General features: G+C 49.0%; 11 protein-coding genes across 11 annotated transcripts; 2 read left to right on the top strand and 9 right to left on the bottom strand.

Moving 5' to 3' along the window:
* The first annotated feature begins 18 nt into the window (after positions 1-18).
* FOIG_03930 (uncharacterized protein) lies at positions 19-2315 on the top strand. The gene is made up of 5 exons (XM_031201968.1): positions 19-595; positions 642-1066; positions 1112-1736; positions 1791-1912; positions 1961-2315. The coding sequence occupies exons 1-5, from the start codon at positions 193-195 to the stop codon at positions 2129-2131; spliced, it is 1746 nt and encodes a 581-aa protein (XP_031067415.1). The 5' UTR covers positions 19-192; the 3' UTR covers positions 2132-2315.
* FOIG_03929 (uncharacterized protein) lies at positions 1916-3626 on the bottom strand. The gene is made up of 4 exons (XM_031201967.1): positions 3295-3626; positions 2822-3245; positions 2314-2776; positions 1916-2267 (listed from the first exon to the last, which is right to left on the bottom strand). The coding sequence occupies exons 1-4, from the start codon at positions 3552-3554 to the stop codon at positions 2224-2226; spliced, it is 1191 nt and encodes a 396-aa protein (XP_031067414.1). The 5' UTR covers positions 3555-3626; the 3' UTR covers positions 1916-2223.
* Positions 3627-4013: 387 nt separating this feature from the next.
* Positions 4014-6346, bottom strand: FOIG_03928 (uncharacterized protein; the record flags this gene model as incomplete). Its single annotated transcript, XM_031201966.1, has 3 exons — positions 4014-5532; positions 5580-5874; positions 5929-6346. The coding sequence occupies 3 exons, from the start codon at positions 6344-6346 to the stop codon at positions 4014-4016; spliced, it is 2232 nt and encodes a 743-aa protein (XP_031067413.1).
* A 1544-nt stretch (positions 6347-7890) lies between these two features.
* Positions 7891-8854, bottom strand: FOIG_03927 (uncharacterized protein; the record flags this gene model as incomplete). The annotated part of the gene is made up of 1 exon (XM_031201965.1): positions 7891-8854. One exon carries the CDS (start codon positions 8852-8854, stop codon positions 8030-8032), a length of 825 nt encoding a protein of 274 aa, XP_031067412.1. The 3' UTR covers positions 7891-8029.
* Positions 8855-9446: 592 nt separating this feature from the next.
* FOIG_03926 (threonine aldolase) lies at positions 9447-10508 on the bottom strand (the record flags this gene model as incomplete). Its single annotated transcript, XM_031201964.1, has 1 exon — positions 9447-10508. One exon carries the CDS (start codon positions 10506-10508, stop codon positions 9447-9449), a length of 1062 nt encoding a protein of 353 aa, XP_031067411.1.
* Positions 10509-10799: 291 nt separating this feature from the next.
* On the bottom strand, positions 10800-12515 carry FOIG_03925 (uncharacterized protein; the record flags this gene model as incomplete). Its single annotated transcript, XM_031201963.1, has 4 exons — positions 10800-11532; positions 11580-11862; positions 11911-12332; positions 12382-12515. The coding sequence occupies 4 exons, from the start codon at positions 12513-12515 to the stop codon at positions 10800-10802; spliced, it is 1572 nt and encodes a 523-aa protein (XP_031067410.1).
* Positions 12516-12691: 176 nt separating this feature from the next.
* On the bottom strand, positions 12692-14436 carry FOIG_03924 (uncharacterized protein). Its single transcript, XM_031201962.1, has 3 exons — positions 14237-14436; positions 13678-14186; positions 12692-13627 (listed from the first exon to the last, which is right to left on the bottom strand). Exons 1-3 carry the CDS (start codon positions 14368-14370, stop codon positions 12777-12779), a joined length of 1494 nt encoding a protein of 497 aa, XP_031067409.1. The 5' UTR covers positions 14371-14436; the 3' UTR covers positions 12692-12776.
* Positions 14437-14803: 367 nt separating this feature from the next.
* On the top strand, positions 14804-16144 carry FOIG_03923 (arylsulfatase A; the record flags this gene model as incomplete). The annotated part of the gene is made up of 1 exon (XM_031201961.1): positions 14804-16144. The coding sequence occupies one exon, from the start codon at positions 14804-14806 to the stop codon at positions 16142-16144; it is 1341 nt and encodes a 446-aa protein (XP_031067408.1).
* Positions 16145-16149: 5 nt separating this feature from the next.
* On the bottom strand, positions 16150-18178 carry FOIG_03922 (uncharacterized protein). Its single transcript, XM_031201960.1, has 2 exons — positions 17887-18178; positions 16150-17831 (listed from the first exon to the last, which is right to left on the bottom strand). The coding sequence occupies exons 1-2, from the start codon at positions 18066-18068 to the stop codon at positions 16262-16264; spliced, it is 1752 nt and encodes a 583-aa protein (XP_031067407.1). The 5' UTR covers positions 18069-18178; the 3' UTR covers positions 16150-16261.
* Positions 18179-18186: 8 nt separating this feature from the next.
* FOIG_03921 (uncharacterized protein) lies at positions 18187-19843 on the bottom strand. Its single transcript, XM_031201959.1, has 2 exons — positions 19118-19843; positions 18187-19068 (listed from the first exon to the last, which is right to left on the bottom strand). Exons 1-2 carry the CDS (start codon positions 19605-19607, stop codon positions 18611-18613), a joined length of 948 nt encoding a protein of 315 aa, XP_031067406.1. The 5' UTR covers positions 19608-19843; the 3' UTR covers positions 18187-18610.
* A 681-nt stretch (positions 19844-20524) lies between these two features.
* FOIG_03920 (uncharacterized protein) lies at positions 20525-22531 on the bottom strand. The gene has a single exon (XM_031201958.1). It carries the CDS (start codon positions 22425-22427, stop codon positions 20835-20837), a length of 1593 nt encoding a protein of 530 aa, XP_031067405.1. The 5' UTR covers positions 22428-22531; the 3' UTR covers positions 20525-20834.
* Between the last annotated feature and the right edge of the window lie 792 nt (positions 22532-23323).

Below are 23323 nucleotides of genomic sequence, written 5' to 3'. Positions count from 1 at the left end.
CTTGTTTCTGACTGGGCCGTGACATCAACGCCGCAAAAATGCTGGTTTAGTCTCGGAACATGATCCCTCGTTTAGAGCGTGTTCGTGAAAAAGATGCGATGCCAAGATGGGGGCCATTTCAGATGTCTGCCTATATAAACCTGCAAGCAATTGCCTCAAGTATTGTTCATCTTCAATGCATCGCATTTCACAATGACTCGTCTCTATAATTTCATTGTCTTTCTCCTCCCTTCTGTTCTTGCTGGCTCTGTTCCTAAGACTTGCAAGACATACCCTGGATCCTCAGACTGGCCTTCTCACAAAGCATGGTCTCGTCTCAATGACACTTTAGACGGTAGACTCTTTGCGCCTGTTCCTCCTGGGGCAGTCTGCCATAAGGGCTGGCCGTCTTATGACAAAGATACTTGTCCCAAGGTCGCTGAGGCTTGGAAGCATTATGATCTTCACACGCAGGATCCTGTCTCTCTTATTTATGATCAGTATTCGAACTGGACTTGCCTCCCAGATAAGAGTTATCCATGTAGTGGAAGTGGATATCCTGCTTATGTTGTTAACGTTACGAAGGCGGAGGACATCAAAATTGGGATCGACTTTGGTAAGTGTTTTGCGATTCAACAAGAGATCTTACTGACAAACGATAGCTCGGAAGAACAACATCAGGCTCGTTGTCAAGAACACTGGCCATGACTACATGGGACGCTCCATAGCTCCCGGTTCTCTCTCCCTCTGGACTCACCATCTCAAAGACATAACCTACCATAAAGGCTCCTTCAAGCTTCACAACTCCAAGACTGTTATCACTGATGATGCTGTTACTGCCGGCGCGGGGACCCAGATGTACGATCTCTACACCACGCTGGATAAGTATGGCCGCGTAGTTGTTGGCGGCGGCGGAAAGACAGTCGGTCTTGGAGGCTACGTGACTGGTGGCGGCCATTCTCTCTTGTCGACCAAACATGGCCTTGCAGTTGATCAAGTCCTCCAAATGACGATGGTCACACCATCTGGAAAGATCCTGACCATCAATGAAGATAACCATTCTGATCTCTTCTGGGCAATGCGAGGAGTAAGTCACTAACCACTCAACTTCCCAATCATACTGACAATCCAGGGCGGCGGTTCAACCTTTGGTGTCCTCACATCCATCACCATGAAAGTCTACAAGACCCCCAAAATCACCGCATCAGCCTTTACAATCGGAACCTCCGCAGCCGCTCCCTTCAAATACGATCTCCTCGCCTACATCATCTCCCAATTCCCCTCTTTATCCGACGCCGGTCTTTCAGGCTATACAATCCTTAGCCCCCAAACACCCAACCCCGCCGGCGGGCCCGACGAAGTAGCCGGTATCCAAGGTGTTTTTGCGGCACAGGACGTTAACGACCCAGAGTACATTCTCAAGTTGTTCAAGCCGATTAATGATACTATTCAGAAGCGGTGGCCCGGAGCTGTGCAGTTTAGTGCTACTAAGGAAGAGTATGGCTCTTTTTTGGAGTGGTATGATGTTTATTTTGATCAGGGCGCTGCGGGGGTGACCCTTTATCTTGCCTCGAGATTGTTGGGTAGGGAAGCGCTGGGTAACGAGAAGAAGTTCAGGGGGGCGTTGGAAGAGAGTTTGGTTTCTGCTGGGGGGTTGACGGTTCATTTGATCGCTGGGAAGGGTGTCAGAGATGCGGAGCCCAGAGGGGGGAGTGCAGCTGTTAATCCTGGCTGGAGGAAGAGCTATATTCACGCGAGTAAGTTCAATAGACTTCAGACGTCGGTTTGGAGTAAACTAACAAACCTATTAGTATCTGGAGAGTCCTTTGAGCCTTTCAACAAGACTTCTAAAGCTGAGGCAGTCAAGACGTTAAATACATCCATGGAGCCATTCCGCAAACTGTCTCCAGATACTGGGGCTTATATCAACGAGGTAAGATTGTCTATATCATTGGATAGAATTGATATTAATATGTACTAGGCTCTTCCTTTCGAACCTGATTGGCAGCATGCCTTTTGGGGCAAGAACTACGAGAAACTTCTGGCCATCAAGAAGAGTGTTGACCCTGATGATGTTTTTTGGTGCTTTCCTTGTGTTGGAAGTGAGAAGTGGGCACAGAAGGACAATGGTCGTCTCTGCCGAGTCAAATGAGTCTGCGATAGGAAACATTGGCAAGGGCTGCAATCTGAGTGGAGTTGAGTTGATACTGATCGACTAGATAGATGACCAGGGATAGTTCATGTCTACAACTTTGGTTCGCAGACAGCGATAAACGGTGAAATGACGCCTGCAAAAGATTAGCAATGTCATTAGTAGATGATCACATAACTTACTGCTCAGAAAAAGCCTTCCAGTCTTAGCATCATGCACAACCGTCGTAGCAGCCGGCAAAACCTCCCCCTTCGCATCCTCAACGATCTTCTCAACAACATACTCCCCTTTAACTTTCCTCACTCTCAGGACAGTACTGGGCGGGTGAGCATTATAAGGATCATCGTATGCCTTGAAGATCTCAACGCCGATAGGAAACGCAGCGATCCAGATATCACCATTTTCATCGATCGATGCGTTATCAACTCCATAGCCTAGGTTAACTTCATCGACCTTTTCGAGGTCTCTGTTGGGAGGGATGCGGTAGATGTATAGACGGCCTGTTATCGAGTCGGGGAGGTAAAGGAAGCTATCCTTTATGACGAGGCCGTTGGGGAATTGGAGCTTGGATGCAACGCGCTTGCAGCTTTGAGTATCGCAGAAAGTCACGTCGGAGAAGCCTAGAATCATCGACAGATGATGGCGCTGTCGTGTTAGTATAAGCTATAAAATTGGGATCAAAGTATTTACCCATCCGAATTTATGAGGACCGTGATCATTGCTGATATAAAACGTCTTATCATCCACCGCCGCAACACGATTCGGCGTAATTATTCCTGCGTGTGAGTAAGTGCGGATATGGTTCATCTGGGTAGCGTCGGGGCCAGTGACAAAGTGCTCGATAGTGGCATTTCCACCATGAACATATTGATCTGCCAGCTTTCCGTCTGCATCGACCGAAGGTCGCAAATTGACGAGAAATAGATCAATGACACCATTAGCTTTTTCAACGCCAGAGAAGCCAGCGAGGTTGACCAGTCCATCGCCAGCAGTGCCCTCGAAAACGGGTGTTCTCAACGCGCGGAACTCAAAGCCGTTATCAACCGGCTTATCGATATCCAACGCAACAATAGCATCGCGCTGCGATCGACCCGAAATATTGCGATACCCAACACTACACTAATTAATCACAGTCTAATATAATTTGTTCAATGTCAACATACTTTGGCTGCCATTGCTTTCGTGCAATTGGATCTGAGCACGCGAGGAACAATTGGCGCGTGGATTGGGATAAGTACATGTCCTCGCATGCTTCAAGACGATGATGCACGATTTTACGGCATTGGTAGGGGAATGAGCTGAGCGGCTGGATGGTTCTGTTTATGCCGAAACCAAGCCATATTGCTTCTTTGAGATAGATCTGGAAGAGGATTGCGAGGAGGGCGATGGCTGCGATACTGATTTTGATGAGTAGATTGGCCATTTTTGCTAGTTTTGACGGTTTGAATGAAATGAAGAGGGATGAAAATTAAAGAAATGGTCTGATTGAAGGATGCGCATCCTAGACAGTTCAAATAACCGCTGCTGTCATGGTCGGATGAATGCAAACCGACAGTTTCGGAAGAGTCGTTGATGCATCAGAGTCGCATCTTCAGTGCAGCTTGATCAATTCATCCAAGTGCATCACCTACAACTTACACGAGGGTGTCTCAATCAAACGTTGCGGCCCCACAGAACATCACCAAGGTCAATCAAGGCTCTCATAAAAAGTCAATGTCGTATATATACATCCAATCGATGCAAATATCCAATCTAAGAATAATACGCTTCTAGAAGCAGATACAAAATAAAGGAAAAATGTCATCCCATATCTACCATCGCAAAAAGTATCTACGCTTCACCTTATTAACTAAGTATTAAATGCCTCATCCATTATTTCCATTTACAGAGCTGCGACAAATGCGCCGACGATAAACGCCGCAAGAGCTGGAACGTTCCATGCGCTCGCGCCGTTGACGATCGCGGGGCTGGTGCCCGTTGGCTCGGAGGGTGTTGAGTCAACGGGTGTACCTGTTGGCTTGACGACGGTAGCGACGGTGTTGGGGGGTTGGGCGTAGACATGAGTGGGCTTGTAGGTGTGAAGCTCCTCAAGAGGGTTGCCGCCGGTAGGCTTGGAAGCGGTGCCAGTAGGCTCGGGGTAATCCTGTGTAGCGTGGCCCTTGGTGGGTTGCTCATAACCAGGCTTGGTGTAGTGACCTGTGAAAGTACCGTTGTTGTGATGGTTGGAGCCAGGAGGTCCGCAGGTAGTGCAGTAGCCAGGAACAGGAGTAGGCTTGGGCGCCTTGACGACCGATGTGATGGTGACGGTGCGGTATCCCTTGGTGGTAGCCTCCTTGCAGCCAAAGTTTCCAAAACCGCACTGGATGGCTTCGGGGATGGTGTACACGCCGGTAGGTTGCTCGGGGTTGATGATCTGCGTGTTGTGCACGATTTCGGTGGTGACGTCGCCCTTGTTGCAGGAGCCGGAGCCGGGGCAGGAAGTGATGGTGTACACGCGTGTTGATGTGAGGGTTGACTTGACGGGACCCTTGGTGGGTTGAGGAGCAACACCTGTAGCCTCGGAGCCGGGGCAGTATGTTGTGAGAGAGGTGATGATCTCGGTGGTGACATGGCCGACGGGACAGTCGGTGACGCTGGGAGGGCAGGCAGTGACCGTGTAGACCTTGCTGGTTGTGACGGTGGAAGTGATGGTTGTAGAGGGAGCGGAAGCAGTAGGGAGAACATAAGTGTTGCCAGATCCGCCAGTAGAGGTTGATCCAGGCTTGGAGGTTGTGAAAGTAGTGTTGGAGTAACGAGTAGTAGAGAAGGAAAGGGTGGTATCGGCAGTCGTTTCAGCAGAAGAAACAGACTCGGTGACAGACTCAGAAGCAGTCTCGGTGGAAGTGGGAGCTCCAGAAGTAGTGGTAGAGTCAGAGCCGCACTCACCAACCAAGTCAGGCACGGCATTGGGACCAGTGCCGATGGCGACGAGGTTGGTACCGCAATCCTCGTTGTTAGCGAGCCAGACATTCCTGTTATCCCAATCGTACACGACGTAGGCAGCGCGGAGGAAAGTGTCGCCGAGAACAGGGAACTCATCGTCCTGGAAAACACCGAGAACACAGCGATCGTCGTTGTGCCAGATGAAGTCTGCGTAGGGGACCTTGATGACGGTGTTGCCGAACTTGAAGTCGACGGTGCCCTTGAGATCGGCGACGGAGCAATCGACATCGACGTAAGCGCCGGGGGTTCGCTGGGCCGTGGGGAAAGCTGCGACGATCTTGTTGAAGATGGGGCCGGGGAGTGCGCTGACGGTGTATCCGCTGTCGAGGAGGACGGGCTGGCCGTTTGTCTGGGAGAAGATTGCGTCTTCGGAACCGTCGTCTTGGATGATGCTGATGCCGTCGAGGTGAACCCAGTATCTGCGATTGTTAGACGGCGCGCGCGTCAATTGAGCACGGGGACTTACCGGGTGAGACCATCGGGGGATGACTCGGCGGGGATGATGGGGCGCTTCTCAAGATGGCCGGTGTACTTCTTGGTGTCGAGACCACCGAAGATAACTGCGCCGCGATCGCTATCGAGAGTGCGAATATCGAGACTCAATGCGCGACTCTTGATAAGGCCCTGTCGGACCATGCTGTCAATCACGAGGGGGTAAGGCGCATCCCAACCATTCAGATCAGGCGCAGCGCCCATAATGCCGACGCTGGTAAAAGAACTATCGTATGCGACACCGAAAACTTGGTTGCGAATATTCGCAGCTAATTCAGTTAGCAAAAATTATGTCTCAGCGACGGTGAGGAATGCTGTCTCACATCCTACGACAACATGGTCGTAACCATAGTTCCAATAAGCATACCCAGTGCCGTAGACAACACCGCCAGTAGTGTTAAGGTTAACCCAGGTACTACTCTCGCCGAAATGACCAAAGGACTCGCAAAACGCGGGCTGCTGCGCCTTTGAGCAAACGGGGTTGACCCAGAGCTCTGCAGAGCCCGTGTCCAGATTGACAGTGACTTTCTGCCCCGGCGTACCGAGCTCAACGTCAATGCTATAGAAGAAACCATTCTGCTGGCTCTCAAGAGCGACTTCGTTTTGGCGCTTGGTAACGCCCTTTACAACGGGTGCGCCGGTGGAAACCTTGAGGGGGAAGCGAATGAGGCCATCTTCTTGGGGAGCGGCAGCGTGAGCCAACGCGGGGGCCGCGATGGCGAGGAAAAGAGCGGACAACATCTCTCCAATCAATTGAGATGCTTATACAATCGGGAACAGAGAAATGGAGAAAAGAGACAGGGGAAGGAAATAAGATGGAATTTGTTAACCCGGCGTAGTGAGTGACCGGGGAAACGAAACGATTAAAGAAGACGGGAATGAAACCTCGAGAACAGAGGAAGAGAGGTTGGAAGAACTAAAAATGGAGATGGCGGGAATTTTTTGTTGGACCGTTTCTATATAAAACCACCTGCAAATGCAACATGCAGAGCTAAGGGGGGGTCGTTCACCCTGGTCTTGTCTTTGATGATCTGTGCCTGGCGCTAATCAGGAGGAGGCCGGGGCCTCGTGTAGCGCCAGGTCAGCGAAATACAAGCGGGATGACGTGGAACAAAAAGAGGGGAAATAAAGAAGACAAAGGATTGAAGATTGAAGAATATTTAATATCTTTGTGGGTATTTACAAAGCGCCCTTTGTTAATCTTTCAGCTGAAGGGTTGTTTTATCTGCAGAGTTGACAATACGAGACTCCCTTATGCGCTGTTCCCTTCTTAGGGGTCACGTCAGCTCCGCAATGGTGCCGTTTTAGCGCCTTGCCATTCTGAGATTAGCTATCCCCATGCACCGTCGTATCCTCTCACGCAGTGAATACGGGGTCGTTATTTCCAGATCCCGCCGATCTGAGTTAGTATTTGTTTGAAACAGCGCACGGAAGGGATAAGGGAAGGTCCTTGAATTAACGCGTCCCGAGACATTGACTATTCGGATCCCGTGTCGGTTTTACCTTAGGGTAGAGGTTGGTAATTGATTGATGCACGACAGACTGCTCGTGCACCCGCCATGCAAAACGGCGTGCAGCGCCACGTCGACGACTCCCGTAAGCTTTGACGAAATGTCACCCTGTAGATGCAAGCCACAATCTGCCGGGCGCCGTTTATTTACTGGTCCGGGAAAGGTTATCGTTAAGATTTGATTGAGATCAGCGATTTGGATGGAGGGAAATGAACGTGGCTGGATTAGGGATGTTACACCATCGTAAGCGCAGGTTGTCAGTTGACTGTCATGGTGTAAAGGGATTTGGTGTTTTTGTGCTCGGCCGAGGTGGTCGGGAAGTGGCGGGGCGGCTGGGGACCTGATGATTTCATTAGCGGTTTTAACATGAAATGGTAGAGCCGCATTGATACAGTGTGTCTGTGAGGCGTCGTAAGTTCATTTTTTGTAAACAAACAAACAGACATTTCGCTCCTTAAATTAGATCAAGTACTGGATCTCGTCGGTAGAGACGGCTGGATTGAAATGCTTCTAATTCAAGGGCTGTTGGTCAGATGTCCATTTACCAGTAGCTCGTCTTCACCTCTAACGACATGATTACCGCTTCCCTCAACCTCTGTGTCACTCTCCAGCCATTGCAATAATTCTGTACCAAGACATCTTCTGACCAATAATTTGTAACTAATTAAGTTAATAAACTTGCGATGTGAGACCGAGACACGGAGGCTGGTCCGTTCAACTTTAATTGTTATGTGTACGTGTTACCCTGCAGTTCTACCCGCGCCCATGCTGTGAAGCCTCAATGCGACGAGACACATGCTGACCATGAGACCAACAATCTCCGACTTTTAACGAGAACAAGCAAAATGAGGTCCTCAAACAGCGTACCAAGAAGCGAAAATAAGCTGGATGCATATCATTAGCTGTCTCGCATTCATCTCCCTCCAACCCACCACTGTCTAGGGAACTGCATGCCCCATTTCCCCATGAGTACTCTCAACTCATCCTCTGCCCCCGGCACGACATTGATGAAAACCCTACCACTACCCCCCTCACTCATACAAGGTTCAGAGTGTACAGCTCCAAATTCCCTGCCAATTTTGAACACAGAGCATTCACCTATTTCTGCTGCTTCTGCACCAAAGGGTTTTAGTACAGTAGCTAGTTCCTCGCGCACAGCATCTGCTGCAGCTGCACAGCCAACACAACGAATTGACACGCATTCATGGTCTGTACTTGCTGCGTTACGGGCGCATTCTTGTGCTTTGCGAGCGTAGGGTTGATGGGATGCGGGTATGAAGAGTGTCGAGGGGCCGAGAAGGGTAGTGCAGATCTTCCAGTCCGTTCCGGTGTTCTGGAGATATTTGTGGTGTTGTGATTTGAGACCTAGTCTTGTACCGGGGAGTACGTCCGTAGTGAAGAAGAGTTCATCTGTGTGCCATCTTGTTTGATCAAACTCGTGAGTTGGTGTCGTAGCGCGTATGGTGAGGAAGTAATCCTTAAACCCCTTGGCGACGAGAAGATTGTTGATATAGCTGAGAAAAGGAAGAAGCCTAGAGTGAATAGAGCCTGTAAAGACTTGACTCTCAAAGTCGTAGAGATTGCCTGGCAATGATGAGTCCCAAGGGTCGAGGAGAGGACCGCAGTAGCACCAATAGGCCGAGCGCTTGACGGTTATTGAGTCTTGGCATTGATCGGCATCGTCGAGGTACTTTAGAAAACAGAATTCCCGGTCAAAAGCTGTATCTACGGCTCTCATGATCGTTAAATGAGAGGATTCGTGAGGAGATGGATGATCAATGTCGGCTGGGCGGTCAAATGGTACGAATCCTTCTCGTCGCTTACTGGTGACTAAGCAGGCTTGAAACCGAGAGATGCTTGACAGAGTGTTGATTGAGAACTAATTCTAATTCTATTGGTGATAAAAGTTACCAAGGTGGACAATGAGTAGATGTGCCATGTCTATTAAAATTCGAAGGTCTGGTAAACGCTGGACTGATTCCTCGATGAGATGTCTGGCGAGAATAGTCTCGGGTCACGCTGTTCACAGCTAGCTATTCCAGGTTTGGACTCCATATTCAGATGATGCCACGGGTATGATCAAAAGGAGGCCTGGAGAGCCATCGATGAACACTGGAAAGCTTTCCAAGGCCAACAATCACTCTTCAGTGTTGAGCTATGATACTAGACTTGTAAGCCCCTTCCTCTGCCTGGGCACTTCAGAGAAGCAAATATAATGCAATGATCGAATTAATTAGTTGTCTATCAATAAGCACATGAAATTCTCATAAAAAAGTAAGAACATTATTTCGAACCCGAGTCCATGGTAACTTTTCAATCTCCAACGCCTTTTACCCGGTCCAAGAATGCACCATCTCCACAAACCTCTCAACCTGCGCCCCTTCGGTCGCCCACGTCGTCAACAATCTAATAACAGCCTCATCATCACCACACTTCTCCCAAACATAAAAACTAAAACTCTCCTTCAGTACCTTGATCAGTCCCAACGGCAACACCGCAAAAACCTGATTCGTCTCCGTCGCAGCATATACTGAAAATCCCCCCTGCGCAATACCGCTCGATAACGACTCAGCTGCCAAATTCGCCTTGCGCGCTAGGTCAAAGTAGAGATCTCCCTCGAAGAGCTCTGCGAATTGTGCGCCGATGACACGGCCTTTTGCGAGGAGTGAACCGTGCTGTTTGACGTAGAATTCGAATTCGGAGGAGAGGCGGGCGTCTTTAACGACTACGGCTTCGCCGAGAAGGGCGCCGTTTTTTGTGCCGCCAATCCAGAATATGTCTGTGAGTTCGAGGATGTCGGAGAGGGTCATGTCGTTTGCCTTTGAGGCGAGGGCTGTGCCTATTCGAGCGCCGTCGAGGAAGAGAATCAGGCCGTTCTTTTCGCAGACTTGTTTTATAGCTGCGAGTTCGGCTCTCGAGTATATGGTTCCGATCTCAGTTGCGTTGGATATATACACCAGTCGAGGTTTCGCCATGTGAGGAAAATGCCAATTATCATCTAATGCTCGCTCGATCGTCGCAGGCGTAAGTTTTCCATTCTGAGGTGTGACGTTGATGATTTTGTGGCCGCTTGCTTCTACCGCGCCTGTTTCTCTTGTAACGATGTGCCCGGAGCTAGCAGCGATAACAGCTTCATGGGGTCGAAGACATGCAGCGATAGAGATAGCATTGGCTGATGTCCCACTCGGCACGAAGAATATGCCAACGTCGTTACGGCCGAGATGTCGACGAATTCGTTGCCGTGCAAGATCGCAGTACGCATCGCCTCCGTAGCCGGTTTCTTGGGTTGTATTGCTGGTGATTAACGCTTTGAGAAGAGCAGGATGTGCACCCTCGCTATAATCGTCCATGAAACTATAGCGAGGAATTGAAGTTGGTATTTGAGACGGCATTTTTGACGATGAGTTAGAATGGTGGTTGTGATGGTGCTGTACTAATTCTGGCATTTCTATATAGATGATTTCATCCCCACTCGATGATCCACAGATGAATCACAGAATCGAGGTGTTAGTAACTGGCGTGTTAGTCAAACCCGTCGTGGTGGGTCGTTTACTCAACATTCCATTACGCTTCCCGAAACTTTACCAAACCCAATTGCGCTAACAATGCCGTCTTCACACGTGTATTGCATCATGTGAGAGTTTATTTTTTGATAGATAACGCGAACCGGCCCGGTTGGTTGATCATGGGGACATTGATATCGTATTCGCTGCATCGAGAGAAAAATCGATGAAGCTTCGATAAGTCTCCACAGTTGAGGAGTCGAGCGGTTTCGGATACGTAAGGATCTTTTGATACTTTGGCTTTAGCGGCATTCCCGTTGCTGTGAGATCGCTGGCCTGGTCCCAGAGTTCAGGATACTTTTCGAAGAATGCGGGGTCGATCTTGTAGTAGCCCGCGCCCTTGTCCATGTTCAATTTATTGAACGCGGCGCGAGCATACGCAGGTGATGAGAATAACGTTGAAATGTCGGGTGCAGGGAGCATAGCAATTGTGTTTTCGCTCTCGGATGTTCCGGACGACATGGTGTTGATGAGGTCTGTTACACGCACGTAGACCGTTATCTGCGGGGCACCCAGGACGAGATCTGACATGAGCGCCTCAACGACGTAGCCTGTTACAGCGTCGCAGAAGATCTGGTCGATGTGAGGGTTTGCAGAGTGCAGCTGAATTAAGCGATCGCGAATTGTAGGAAAGGGGATCCAGTCGATGATGCCGGGGTGAGGATTCTCAAGCTGTGCTGTTGTAGGGCGGTAGCGGGGATGGAGTTTGTTGAAGGTTGCGGAGGATGGGTAGAGTTGCCAGGCTGTGAGTTCGATGATGTGGTAGAAGCGTGTTTTGGCGTACCATGCCATTACGTCTGGACGGGTCATGCTGTTGAACATGGATAAGACCATAAGGACTGGTTGGTAGACACTAGATATGTTAGGAAGCTTCGAAGATGTTGAGATGGAATGGCATACCTCTGGACAGGATTATGACCTTCTGGAACAAATCCAAGAGTATTAAGCTTGTTCTTGAGCATTCGCTGAAGTAATTGGATATGATCCGAGAATGGTGAATTGGTAAATGAGTAATCTTTCCCTAAAACCATGCTTGACTCGGCTGTCGCATTGATGGCAGTTAGATAAGGCTGCATGCCCATCTGATACTCGTGGCTCCAGATGTTTGGGATCTGAGAGTAGAATGGACTTGTTCCGGAAACATTGATGAGTTCTGATGAGATGCCATTATCTGTCGTTGGAGCTGTGTGTCACTGTTAGCTTGATTTCGATTCCGGATGGCAATGCTTACCGCTGACGTTTGATGATGAAAACGGTGCATCAAAGTCCAGAATCGACGGATCAAACGCCTCCAAGTCAATCGACTGCAACGCCGACTCTTCAACAATCTGTTCGTCATTCCTAGTCTCCCCATTCACCCGCTGATCTCTTTCTCTCTCACCATCTCTGCATCGCTCATCCCCCTCACCACTCGCCGTATCATCAAGCGTCTTAGCCACTGAGTCACTCAACAACTGCACCGACGCCATCATCCGCGACATTTTCGTCTGAACATCAATCAACTGCTGTCTCAGCAATCGATTCTCCTTCTGAAGCGCTTCTACACGCTCACTATCAGATCGCTGGTCCGCATTCACGCGGTTCTTCAGCTCGCGAATACATTCTGCCTGTCTACGACGAAACGCTCGTTGCGATAAGCGATTGCGGAGTTTTCTACATTTGTTAGGGAATATGAAGAGGTGCCGGGGGTGAGGGGACGAACTTTCGTTCTTGCTCATTCAGAGTGGTGTTCTTCTCGTCTGTGTGAGGTGAGTCCATGATGGCCCGGGGATCTTGTCTCGGTGTGCAGATGCTCAGCTTGACAGGGCTTGTTATCGAGCCTGGATCGACCAGCATTTGAGAGTCAGCGGTGGAGAGGGGGCTTTTTCATTGGAGGTTGATGCTTGGAGCGGCCTTTTGCGGTTAGGGACGGTCAATTTGGGCCGTTGTCGGGGTTCGTCCCCACTGAAGAAGGGAACTTTTAGGGCCAGGGACTAAGCCGCTTTCACCTGATACCATCATTCTTCATCATGTTCTTTAAATTGAAGTAGTAGAGAGGCCAGGCTTGTAGAACGATGAAATATACGCAAGAACGATTGCCATTACAGGGCTCAACACCTACAGCTGGAAGCGCTGGCTTCTACCAACCTGCTCATCAACATCCCCCTCATTCTCAACGAGCTCCCTCTCCAATTTCTTATTCTGTCGCCAATAAACCCCCATAATCCCCGCAGTAATCGGCAGAGCAGCCACATACAACAAGACAATAGCCAAGAATCCCTTTGTATACTTTGGCGCATCACTCTCACGAAAAAGCTGTTTTCCAGCTAGTCCACCAGCATTACTCCCAATGACAACCAACGCCAATCCAATACTGCGCTTCTCAGCAGATCGAGTATTGATACTCAACCAGGCATCATTGAGACCTTGAGATAACGCATTGCCACTACTTAAGAGGGTGAAGAGGGCGTATTTGGTCCACTTGTCTTTATCAGTAGATCCAAACAAAGCACCGCCGAATGTAATACTCCAAAGAAACGCGACCATGCACCATAGACCTCGCTGCTTCGTCTTGTCGGAAGCCCAAGCGATGGCGAAGCTGAGAAAAACGACGAGGAAACTGCTGACGGAGTTTAGAAGGTTGGAGTTGATCTTGCTGAAGCCTAGACTTCGAATGATGGTTGGTCCGTAGAGTTGAAGGCCGCCCTTTGGAGCGAGAGATACGAGGTTTAGAATAGTGTGGATCCATATACGGTAATCGGTGAGGGCGGCGGTAATGCCTCGGAATGTGATCTTTGCGTGGGCTTCGGTCTTGGAGATGTCTTCTTGATAGATTCGGTCGTGCATGATTTCACGCTCACGAGAGGTGAAAAGGTCGAAACGGCCGTGAATAGGTTTCGTGTGAATTGGTGATCGGGGTAGAAGAAGGATGAAGACGAGAAAGACCAGCAGAGTAAAGATGCCCTCGACTGTTTCGTGTTAGCAATGTCAATTACGAAGCTTTGTAAGAGGGACGAACTGATGAAGAGCCACTGCCAGCCAGCCAGACCAGCTATACCGCCCATCTGCAAGACACCAGCAGCAATCAGCGACCCCGTAGCAGTAGCAAAGTAATTCCCAAAATAAAAAACCGACGTCCTCAACGCCAACTCCTTCTCCCGATAAAACAGCGCAAGCATATACTGTCCGCCGGGAATAAACCCAGCTTCGAAGAACCCCAAAAGAAATCGTGTCGCAAAGAAGGAATGCACGTTCGTAACCCAAGCTTGTGTCAACGCAACAGTTCCCCAGATAAGCACCTGGCCCGTCAGCCAGATCGGCGCGCCGAGTTTTTGAAGGATGATGTTGGAGGGGATTTCGGCGATGATTATGCCGGCCATCATGAGCTGGTCGCCAAGATTGACATCGTCTTTGGTGATGTTTAGATCGGTTGTGAGCGTGTCGGTTAGGGCGTTGCTGATGTTGCTGCGGTCGAGCTGGAGGGCGAAGAAGCCGAGGACGAGAAGGGGCATGAGGATCATGTCGAGCCTAGAATGTGAGCTCGGGGCGTCAATTGGGAGAAGGGGTTGTCAACTTACTTTCTGACAACTGCCTTCTCTTCGTCATCTGTCCAAGTAGGATGCGCAACAATTGACTGCGACGCATCATCAAGATCGTGGGTTTCCTTATCAGCCTGAACGTGATCCATCTTAGTAGATTTACCCAGCGCCATGTTGATACAAGCCCAAATATACTGGGTAATTCAGCAGCCTGTATCGAATTGATCGTCCAGTCGTCGACTATCAGCCGTCTTTATACCCATCCATCACCATCCCAAGAGTTATAGCTCCTTAACATGATAAGGTATCATAGATGATCAGCTGCGCACGCCATTGAATGTTAAGATCGCGTATCTTTACCCTTCAAGAAGGTTTGCTAGGTTATTGAAGGGAAGATGATTTTAGTCTTCGGAGGTGAGCGTCGGCGATGAGCGAAAATGTGGGGTTTCGGACGGTTCGCCGATGGCTTCAAGCTGAGCCCTTGAACATACGCGATTGACGAGGATAATGAGCTAACAGCGAAGTTAAAATGAGGTTGACTCAGTGTAGAATATTTGTCTGCAACCAGAGCCAAGCATCAACGTCTGCAAATTGAAGCAATTCGAAATGTCCAAAGATCCATCAAAACCAAACATCGTGCTCATCCTAGCTGACAATCTCGGTTGGGGTGAGCTCGGCTGCTATGGCGGAGGCATTCTTCGCGGCGCTGCGACACCGCGCATCGACAAACTCGCCACAGAAGGTCTTCTTCTTCATAACTTCAACGTGGAGAGTGATTGCGTTCCCACGCGCTCGGCCTTGATGACAGGTCGTCATCCCATCCGAACTGGCTGCCGACAATCTGTGCCAGCTGGATTTCCTCAAGGCCTTACAAATTGGGAGCGTACACTGCCGGAATGTCTCAAGCCAAAAGGTTATGCGACGGCTCATCATGGAAAGTGGCATCTTGGTGATATTCCTGGTCGGTATCCTTCTGATAGGGGATTTGACGAGTGGTTTGGAATTCCGAGAACGACTGATGAGAGTCAGTTTACGTCTGCTTTGGGATATACACCTGAAGTTGCGGAATTGCCATACATCATGAAAGGTGTTGCGGGACAAGATTCTGAGAATGTTTGCGTGTATGATCTCGAAAAGCGAAGGCTGATCGATGAGATGCTAGTTGACCAGTCAAAAGACTGGCTTTCGCGTCAAGCCAAGGCAGAGAAGCCCTTCTTCTTGTACCATCCCCTTGTCCATCTGCATTTCCCGACTCTGCCGCATCGCGACTTCGAAGGGAAGACAGGACAGGGAGAGTTTGCTGACTCTATGGCTGAGATGGACTACCGAGTTGGTCAACTGATCGATCACCTGGATGAGCTTGGAGTTCGTGAGAACACAGTCTTGATATTTGCCTCTGACAACGGACCTGAGTTTAGACCTCCATACAGAGGTACTGCTGGGCCGTGGTCTGGGACGTACCATACTGCCATGGAGGGGAGCTTGAGAGTCCCTTTCATCATCCGATGGCCGGGAAAAGTCCCTGTTGGAGTAACATCCAACGAAACCGTCCACGTAACCGATATTTTCACAACCATCCTTCAAGTTGCGGGTGCAGAGGTCCCAAACGATAGACCCATCGATGGAATCAGCCAGGTAGCGTTCTTCAAGGACCCGACTGCTGTCAAATCTCAGCGTGAAGGCTTCCTCTTCTACATCAAGGATGAGCTACGAGCTGTGAAGTGGAAAGACTGGAAGCTTCATTTGGTCTGGGAACCAAAGGTCAACCAATCTTCTGGAAAGCTGGAATCTCCATATTTGTTCAATGTGGTGAGAGATCCAAAGGAGGAAACAGATATTTTGGCGTACAATACCTGGGTCTTGCAGCCGGTTATGAAGCTGAGAGCGGCATTTGAGAAGAGTTTGAGGAGTGATCCAGCACCGCCTGACCCACTCAAAGGTCTCTAAGGCTACTCTAAATTGAGAAAGACAACGGAAGACATGAGTATAAGTCGTGTAAATTAAAATAAATATGCCCATAAATTCTTTTTTTTCTCGGAGGCTGATGGTAGACTGCTGTTACAATTATGTTTGATCGAATATCCACGGATCCAGAGTGGGCGGAGTTGTCGTCCATAACGTCGCCGTCCCATCTAGATCCAATGACGGGACAACATTATGCCCAAACAAAAACTCACTTGAGATATCCATCGGGAGCTCGGAAGCCATCTCGTCAATAGTGGCTGACATCTCATCAAAGCGGTCACGATATGAAGCTCCAGGAGGATACCGCTCTGCCATTCCCCACAGAACCGTTGAACATACAGATACCCGACTCTTCAACGCGTTCACATCAAACACTGCGCCTTGGAGTGTAAGACTCTTGATACAGTGGATCAAGGCTGCACCAGACTGGAACAGGTTTGGTGTCGTTCGCCAGTAGAACCTCAACTTGCCCTCTTTGAAGCCCTCTTTGTAGAGCTCAATGCTCGTGGAAGCATATTGCGCAAGATCTCTCAGCTCTTCTTCTGAAAGGTGAGGGAAGTGGCGAGATGGTGAGAAAAGAGACACAAGAGTCATGTACAAAGCGCCATCGAAGAAGTTCTGGGGCGCAAGCTTTGATGTTGCGTCCACCGGGGGCACATTAGCATGCCAATCCATAAGGCGGTTTTTCATACCCATCTTCCACGCTTTGTAGTCGAAGAAGTTGCCATTTGCGGGAGGTTTGTAGTTAAGAGTGTGAAAGATTTCGTATTCGAGTTGGCGGAAGAGAACGCAGTGGTTTGCTAATGGGCTTGATGACTCAGGTCCGCTTGTTGAGGGGAGGGGCGTAAAGATAGCTTCGTCGGGTATTGATCGCGGTCGATTGAGTATGACACAGAGGTTTGTTTCGAGGATGTATGTGGACCAGAATACCCGACGTCTCTGGTTGACTTCTGCGTCAGATTCATGCGCGCTGTTTGTCACGGAAAGGCGAGTTTCGTTTAGCAGGTCGAGATCAATAGCTAATCGCGTCGCTAGACCGATAAAGTGCCAAGCTGCAGAGAGATTTGAAGCGAAAATGGTATACTGTACGACGAGGAGAAGGTTTTGGAGGTGTTGAAGATCGCCTTTCCACGTAGCCTGCGGCCGCTTTGTGAGTATTCCAATAGCTGATGCGAAGAACGAGTCAGATGCAACGGTCGGAACAGCAGAATCTGTCCTATTGAGAAGTCTAATAGCGATGGCTAGGACCATGCAAAGCTGGAATTTCTGGACTGAGGTGTCTTGATCGGGAGTAAGCTGTTCTTGGTACAAGGCGGCGATGGTACTGTGAAATGATTCTTCGTCCAGAACAGGTGAGAAGAAATTTGAGTGTTCGAAATATGTGGCGGTGAGTTGGATGGCAGTCGGTTTGGGAGGAAACTTGATGGTTTCAGGTATGGTGATACTGTCGAGTAGAGCATGATAGCCCGAGTCTTCGGGGTGCTGTAAATCAACTGGCTTAGGAACAAGTAGACCGAGCAAATTCAGATCGCTAGAATGAGGTGCTTCTGGTGTCGATTCGAGAGCATCCTGGGAGACCCGGCTTCCCGCCACAGACTCTGTATCTATCCCTTGGCTACGCAGTGCAAGTTCAAGCTCGGCGACTCGATCCTCCAGACTCTTGATGTAACTGTACAGTATATAAGCGAAATATTCGTTTGAAATGAGGAGTAGGCGTCAATTACCTTCGAGGCGCAGATTGGCCGTCTATGTCAACGCTTACACAGGGAACTCCGGCACGTGTACAGGATGAACACGCCGGGATGTTCTGATCACAACGCTGTTTCCGGGACTTGCATCGCTGACAGGCTGTCACATTCGCACGTCGGACACCGCTCCGCTTGCGATTTGAGGGAGGATTGTCCATTTCTGATGGCACTAAAATGGTTGGTCATAATGGAGATATTTAGGAGTTGAAAGTTCGCCGAAGCAGTAGGCTTTCCCCGCGTTGACGCGATAAGCGAAGATCAATCAATCCCGGTCGCGCGAGGAAGAGAACAGTGGGTCAGCTTGATCCCGACTAGGAAATACTGGGAAGAACAAACGTATTCCAATTGGAATTCATAGAAAGTGTTGAGGCCTAGCATTTTTCACGAAGCTGAAATAGTAAGCATATACTAAAAGTCAAATAGTTGAATCTTCGACACGATCGTGCATTGTACTAATTATCATTATGTTTGGTTGGCTGTTGTGCCGTCTATGTGAACTTCTAGACTGCCTGTATCTACTTGCCCGAATATCAATTGAATCTTTCAAAACCATTGTCTGGTGCTATCCGTTAAATACCAAGACAGGAAAGTTCTAATCCCCACAGACACTTGCCGTCAAGATGATACCAGAGTAGGTCTCAGCTTAATCGACAGCACAACAAAAAAGGGTCATTAGAATCGAAAACTAGTTCACACCCTTTTAAGAGCAGTGAACCACACCGTCACTGTGAGTGTGGCACTCCTTAGGAGCCTCCTTGGTAGCACTAGGCTTAGCAGAGTCCGCCTTGGTGGGAGTCTCCTTCTCCTCCGCCTCACCAGTGCATCCCTCACCAGGAGCAGCAATGTCGTAAGCGTAAACGTCAATAGCGAAGTACTGAAGAGCGTCGCTGTCGATGACGCTCTTGGAAGGATCGGTCTTGGCGAGCTCGAGAGCTTCAGCGTAGTCTTCGGCGAAGTGGTCGACGATACCCTCGCTGATGGTAGGGACGTGGAGGACGCGGTGCAGGAGATCAGTGGCCCAGAAGGTGTTGAGCTTGGATTGGGCGACGGTGTAGCCGAGACCGCAGACGGAGTCGAGACTGCGGCGGATCTCGAAGGAGAGAGGGCAGATGACAGTCTCGGTGGTGGCGTTGTCACCTCGCCAGTGGCCAGCCCATTCTACAATCGTTAGTAACCCGTTCATAATAAATATATAGTCATAACTTACTATCCTGAGTAGCGCAGTTCTTGTCAGGATCATCGCAACGGAACAGCATACCCGCCTTGTTGGCGTTGATAACACGATCATACCAACCAATAGGCGTAGCAGTCGAGCCATTACCAAAGTACTTCTGCTTGAACTCAGACTCATTTCCCCATCGGAGGAGATGGTCCTTTGCGTGCTGAGCTAGCTGAACAGTCTCATCCAGAGCATTGACCAGCTGACGACGAAGCGTCGCGTTGCAGGACTGGTGGATGGGATAATCCTTGGCCCAGCCCTCAGACCAGTCGTAAACGCTGTTGGTGGCGGTGGTCTGAGGAGCAGACTTTGTCTGGCTGGTCTCCGCGCGGCCGAAGATGGGAGTGGCGGTGGCTGCTCCGAGGAGGAGGGCTACGGCAGTGGTCTTGAACATCATCTTGACGGTTGATTGTAGAGGGAGAGATGTAGCTCTGGAATTGGCGGATGAGGCTGAGAGGCTGAGGAAACAACTATTCATGCAGGAGGTATTGCATGGTATTTATACATCTCTTCTGCGGTCCGTCAGAGCATCCGGGTTCCTAGATTCTGGGAATAGCCAGCCACTCACGGCTGAAAATCCTTCAGACCCTTGTCTTGGTGTATCTCGTGGGGGCTCTTACAAGGTTTGACCGTTCAACCGGTCGATGCATTAGCAAACAGAGCCCATCAAGAGATTTTTCAGTGGCGTCATATATAAACATCCAACAAATCACATCGTCACATTGACTCTTAGGATTGTTGTTAGCCTCGGTGCTTTCTGGCATGACATGTCTATCAGGGTTCTTGTTCCCACTACACGGTAACTATCAAGGTATCTTGGCACTAAGAAGCAGTGGATCGGGACCAAACGCTTATTCTCAATTAAGGTAAATAATATGCTTAACCCACCGTTGCAACCTTGTTGGTCAGCTATGCTTAAGTCTCTGCGCTGTTATCCCCCACGGAATATTCAATAATTTGTCTAATGGCGCATGATCGGTGAGATCGTTTGCATGCATGGTGAGGCATTTTACAGAGGTCCGGTTCGCGTTCCCCGACGAGTTTCTGCATGGATTGATGGTTTTTGTGATTTTATACGCTGTTGCCAGTCTATTGACAGCTCTGGATCAGCTGGATGCCTAGCTAGCATCATCGGCGTCGTGGTTGGGGGCCTACTATTGGCCAAACCTTGAAGATTCTAGACCTCCAAAAAGGTACTCGCCAATGCTGGACTTGCGCTTCAAGAAAAAAGACTGGACGAATACTGGATTAATGATGGAAGATTCAAAATACCGAAGCTTAATTCGACCAAGAGGGTGAATAGTCAGGCGAAGATGGCATGCTTGCTTCTCTCACATTATGTCGAACATAGATGACAAACGCGTGGCGCTTGGTGGACGTGAATTAATATAGTATCTCTTCAATTAGCCTTCTTGTTGGTTCTGAGCATTAGGAACTCGAATGTTTTAACATTGAAAGGACTTGTCGATGTCTTCGTTCAAGTTTATGTGCGTGGGTCTTGCGAAAAGGCCAAGGTTGGCAGGCTCCCCCACCGGTTCGACTCAGCCGAACCAATTGTTGTCACTATCTGCTTCACAAACATTATCTAATCCTTCATCCTAGGCTTTCATGATACACACTGTTCTTGGGAAACTTTCTCCCTTGTAACTAAAATGAAGCCCAAATTCTCTAACAACGTATGTCGTGCTAATTTGGTCACTGGTCTTTATGCCTTCTCCAAATCGCTAGGCCTCGCCCATAAGCCCTCAGGTTCAGCACCCTTCGCAACCCTCAACAACTTTCTCTTCTCCCTCTGCTCATTATACGTATCCAACCACTCCTTAGAATGTCCAGCCAAAGGCTTAATCTCATTATCAACAAGACTAGAATTCGCCCAGTCCAATAAATCCCTCACATACTCGATCTCTTCACCATCGCCCGCCAAACTATGAAATTTCCTCCCACGTCCCTTGCTAGCAACACGCTGATCATATTCCTGTCGCAAAGACTGAGTATCGGGTAGAGACGTCTTTCCAGTGAGTACTCGGGCGAGAACTTGTGCTTGGAAATCAAAGAGGGAGAATGTCGCGGTGTAATATGGTACGCCGATGAATGAGAGTGATGGATCTTCGGTGTAGAATATGTCTTTGTGGAGGTTATGAACCATGTTTCCCTCAGAGGTTATGAGAATATCTCGCGTTGCGTTGTTGGCGGATACATCATCGCGGTGGTATTGCGCGAGGAAGGGGTACGATGTTAGGTAGCCGGTAGCCAAAACGACAGCATCGACATCATCAAGAACCTTTCCATCACTCAAAAGAACCCGACTCTTCACCCCTCCAGTATCTGGGTCCTTCTTCAACACAAATTTCTCAATCCCTCCAACATGCTTAACGCTCCCAGGGAACATCGAAGGCGGCAAGTCAAAGTCACCGCCCCTGGTACTCTGAACAACCCTCTTCGCTGTCTCACTCGTCTCACGGCAAACATCATACGCCGAGGCTCCCCCACCAACAACCAATACAGTCTTTCCTTTAAATTGCTCCGGTCGACGATACTGCTTAGTGTGTATAACATCATCACCAAAGTGAGCTTTCCATTCAGCAAGACCAGGAGTATCCGGAATGCGGGGTAGGTTATAATGCCCAGTCGCCACGACGACAGCATCGAATTTCCAATTCCGTTCGATTATTCTTGGTTCCCCTTGGCCTTTGAGGAGAGTGATCGTTCGAATATCCCAGTAGCTTTCATCGTCACCCTTTTTGACGTCATCAACTCGCGTATGGAAGACTGTTGCATCGTCGACTCCAAACTCTTTGCTCAAGCCTTGGAGATAACTTTGGATTGTTTCATGGCCGGTGATATCTTCAGTACCCTTTGGCCATGGGCCAAGGTTGCTGTAGAGCAGACTTGTAGGGACGTTGTTTCGAAGACCGAAATAAGCGGGGCCGGGAGGGGAGAATGCAACGTCGAGATCGTTCCGGTCTTTAGTCTCGAGGGGATGAGCAGTGCTTTCGGTTTTGGTTTTGGAGATGGTTCGGCTTGATGAGAATTGTCCTGGGAGCGAAGTCACATAGTCGCCGGCAGAGGGCTTTTCGCTAGGGTAGTCCGTAGTCGCTGCTCTGGGATCGTAGTGCCATACTCCAGATGTGACGCCAGATCGTTCGAATACAGTGACATCGGCTCCCTCTTTCAGTAGATATGCTGCCGCACAGATTCCGCTGACACCGGCGCCGATTACAGCGACTTTGATGTCGGGGCCGAACTTGGTGGACTCTTCGGGCGAAGGTGATCGATCACCGTTTAGGAAAGGACTCATATTGGCTGTACTGTTTAGGATATACCTGATAATGAATCGTATTGCCGATAAAGGCTTTCTAAATCCAGTCTCTTGAGAGAGTCTACATGGGACGGGGCTTATGATATAAACCCCTCAAAACCAGTGGTTTAATATAGTTTCATCCGCAACACCCATTAGTCTTACGATTATCGATACATCTTGTCCGTTTTCGACTCTCTTATCTCCGTTTGCTCAGTACAACTCATACTGTCTCCCTATTGTGTGCGATTGCTGGCACTTGACAGGTCGATAAAACTCCAGTATGGAACCGTTGAGCACGCCATATCGCGAATTATGTCACAAAGGGTATAGTCCAACACTGTAACGCTTGACGTCAATCTCGAACTTTATTGTGCAATTAAATACTATAGATAGCTTAGTAATTATAGATTGTCTGATAAAACATCATTTGATAAGTTGAGGCTCATGGCTTGACCCCATATACTTGAGCCTTCATAAGTAGAGTCCCTGTACCTGTCGCCTTCGAGGCTTTCACATTCTGGAGAGAACATTATTTACAACTGTTGGTCTTATCTCCAGACATTCCATTACTTGTTTCAGTTGATGCTAATTACTTGACTGATTGCTTGCTGTAAGGTCAAAGTTTAGGCTGCTCACATGCATAACGAAGACACGATATTCTTTTTCACATTATAAGCTTCTACCCATCGACCTTCCGCAATGATAATTGACGCTGACTTGATAATCCTCACTGATTCACATGACAAAGCCGATGATCCCTCAACAATAAAAACGGAATGACCCTAACCTCTACTAAGGTTATTTTCAAATCAGCTCCATTATTCAGCTTCGGACAATGTCCCAAATCCCGAAAGATGTTTCTGAGCATCTGACAATTCCCGTTGGCCCAATCA

The sequence above is a fragment of the Fusarium odoratissimum genome (genome assembly GCF_000260195.1).
Source record: "Fusarium odoratissimum NRRL 54006 unplaced genomic scaffold supercont1.5, whole genome shotgun sequence".
In the NCBI taxonomy this organism is placed as follows: domain Eukaryota; kingdom Fungi; phylum Ascomycota; class Sordariomycetes; order Hypocreales; family Nectriaceae; genus Fusarium; species Fusarium odoratissimum.
The sequence above is the reverse complement of the archived record's forward strand: the minus strand, read 5'-3'. Positions and strand labels throughout refer to the sequence as shown.

Coding starts and splice junctions, on each gene's coding strand:
- FOIG_03930 (XM_031201968.1), top strand. CDS start 193: ATGACTCGTCTCTATAATTTCATTGTCTTTCTCCTCCCTTCTGTTCTT. Junction 596..641: donor CAAAATTGGGATCGACTTTG/GTAAGTGTTTTG, acceptor GACAAACGATAG/CTCGGAAGAACAACATCAGG. Junction 1,737..1,790: donor GAAGAGCTATATTCACGCGA/GTAAGTTCAATA, acceptor CAAACCTATTAG/TATCTGGAGAGTCCTTTGAG.
- FOIG_03929 (XM_031201967.1), bottom strand. CDS start 3,554: ATGGCCAATCTACTCATCAAAATCAGTATCGCAGCCATCGCCCTCCTC. Junction 2,777..2,821: donor GTCCTCATAAATTCGGATGG/GTAAATACTTTG, acceptor CTAACACGACAG/CGCCATCATCTGTCGATGAT. Junction 2,268..2,313: donor TGGAAGGCTTTTTCTGAGCA/GTAAGTTATGTG, acceptor AATCTTTTGCAG/GCGTCATTTCACCGTTTATC.
- FOIG_03924 (XM_031201962.1), bottom strand. CDS start 14,370: ATGGCGCTGGGTAAATCTACTAAGATGGATCACGTTCAGGCTGATAAG. Junction 14,187..14,236: donor GAGAAGGCAGTTGTCAGAAA/GTAAGTTGACAA, acceptor CTCACATTCTAG/GCTCGACATGATCCTCATGC. Junction 13,628..13,677: donor CTGGCAGTGGCTCTTCATCA/GTTCGTCCCTCT, acceptor AACACGAAACAG/TCGAGGGCATCTTTACTCTG.
- FOIG_03922 (XM_031201960.1), bottom strand. CDS start 18,068: ATGGACAATCCTCCCTCAAATCGCAAGCGGAGCGGTGTCCGACGTGCG. Junction 17,832..17,886: donor GGCCAATCTGCGCCTCGAAG/GTAATTGACGCC, acceptor TATACTGTACAG/TTACATCAAGAGTCTGGAGG.
- FOIG_03921 (XM_031201959.1), bottom strand. CDS start 19,607: ATGAATAGTTGTTTCCTCAGCCTCTCAGCCTCATCCGCCAATTCCAGA. Junction 19,069..19,117: donor GAACTGCGCTACTCAGGATA/GTAAGTTATGAC, acceptor TAACGATTGTAG/AATGGGCTGGCCACTGGCGA.
- FOIG_03920 (XM_031201958.1), bottom strand. CDS start 22,427: ATGAGTCCTTTCCTAAACGGTGATCGATCACCTTCGCCCGAAGAGTCC.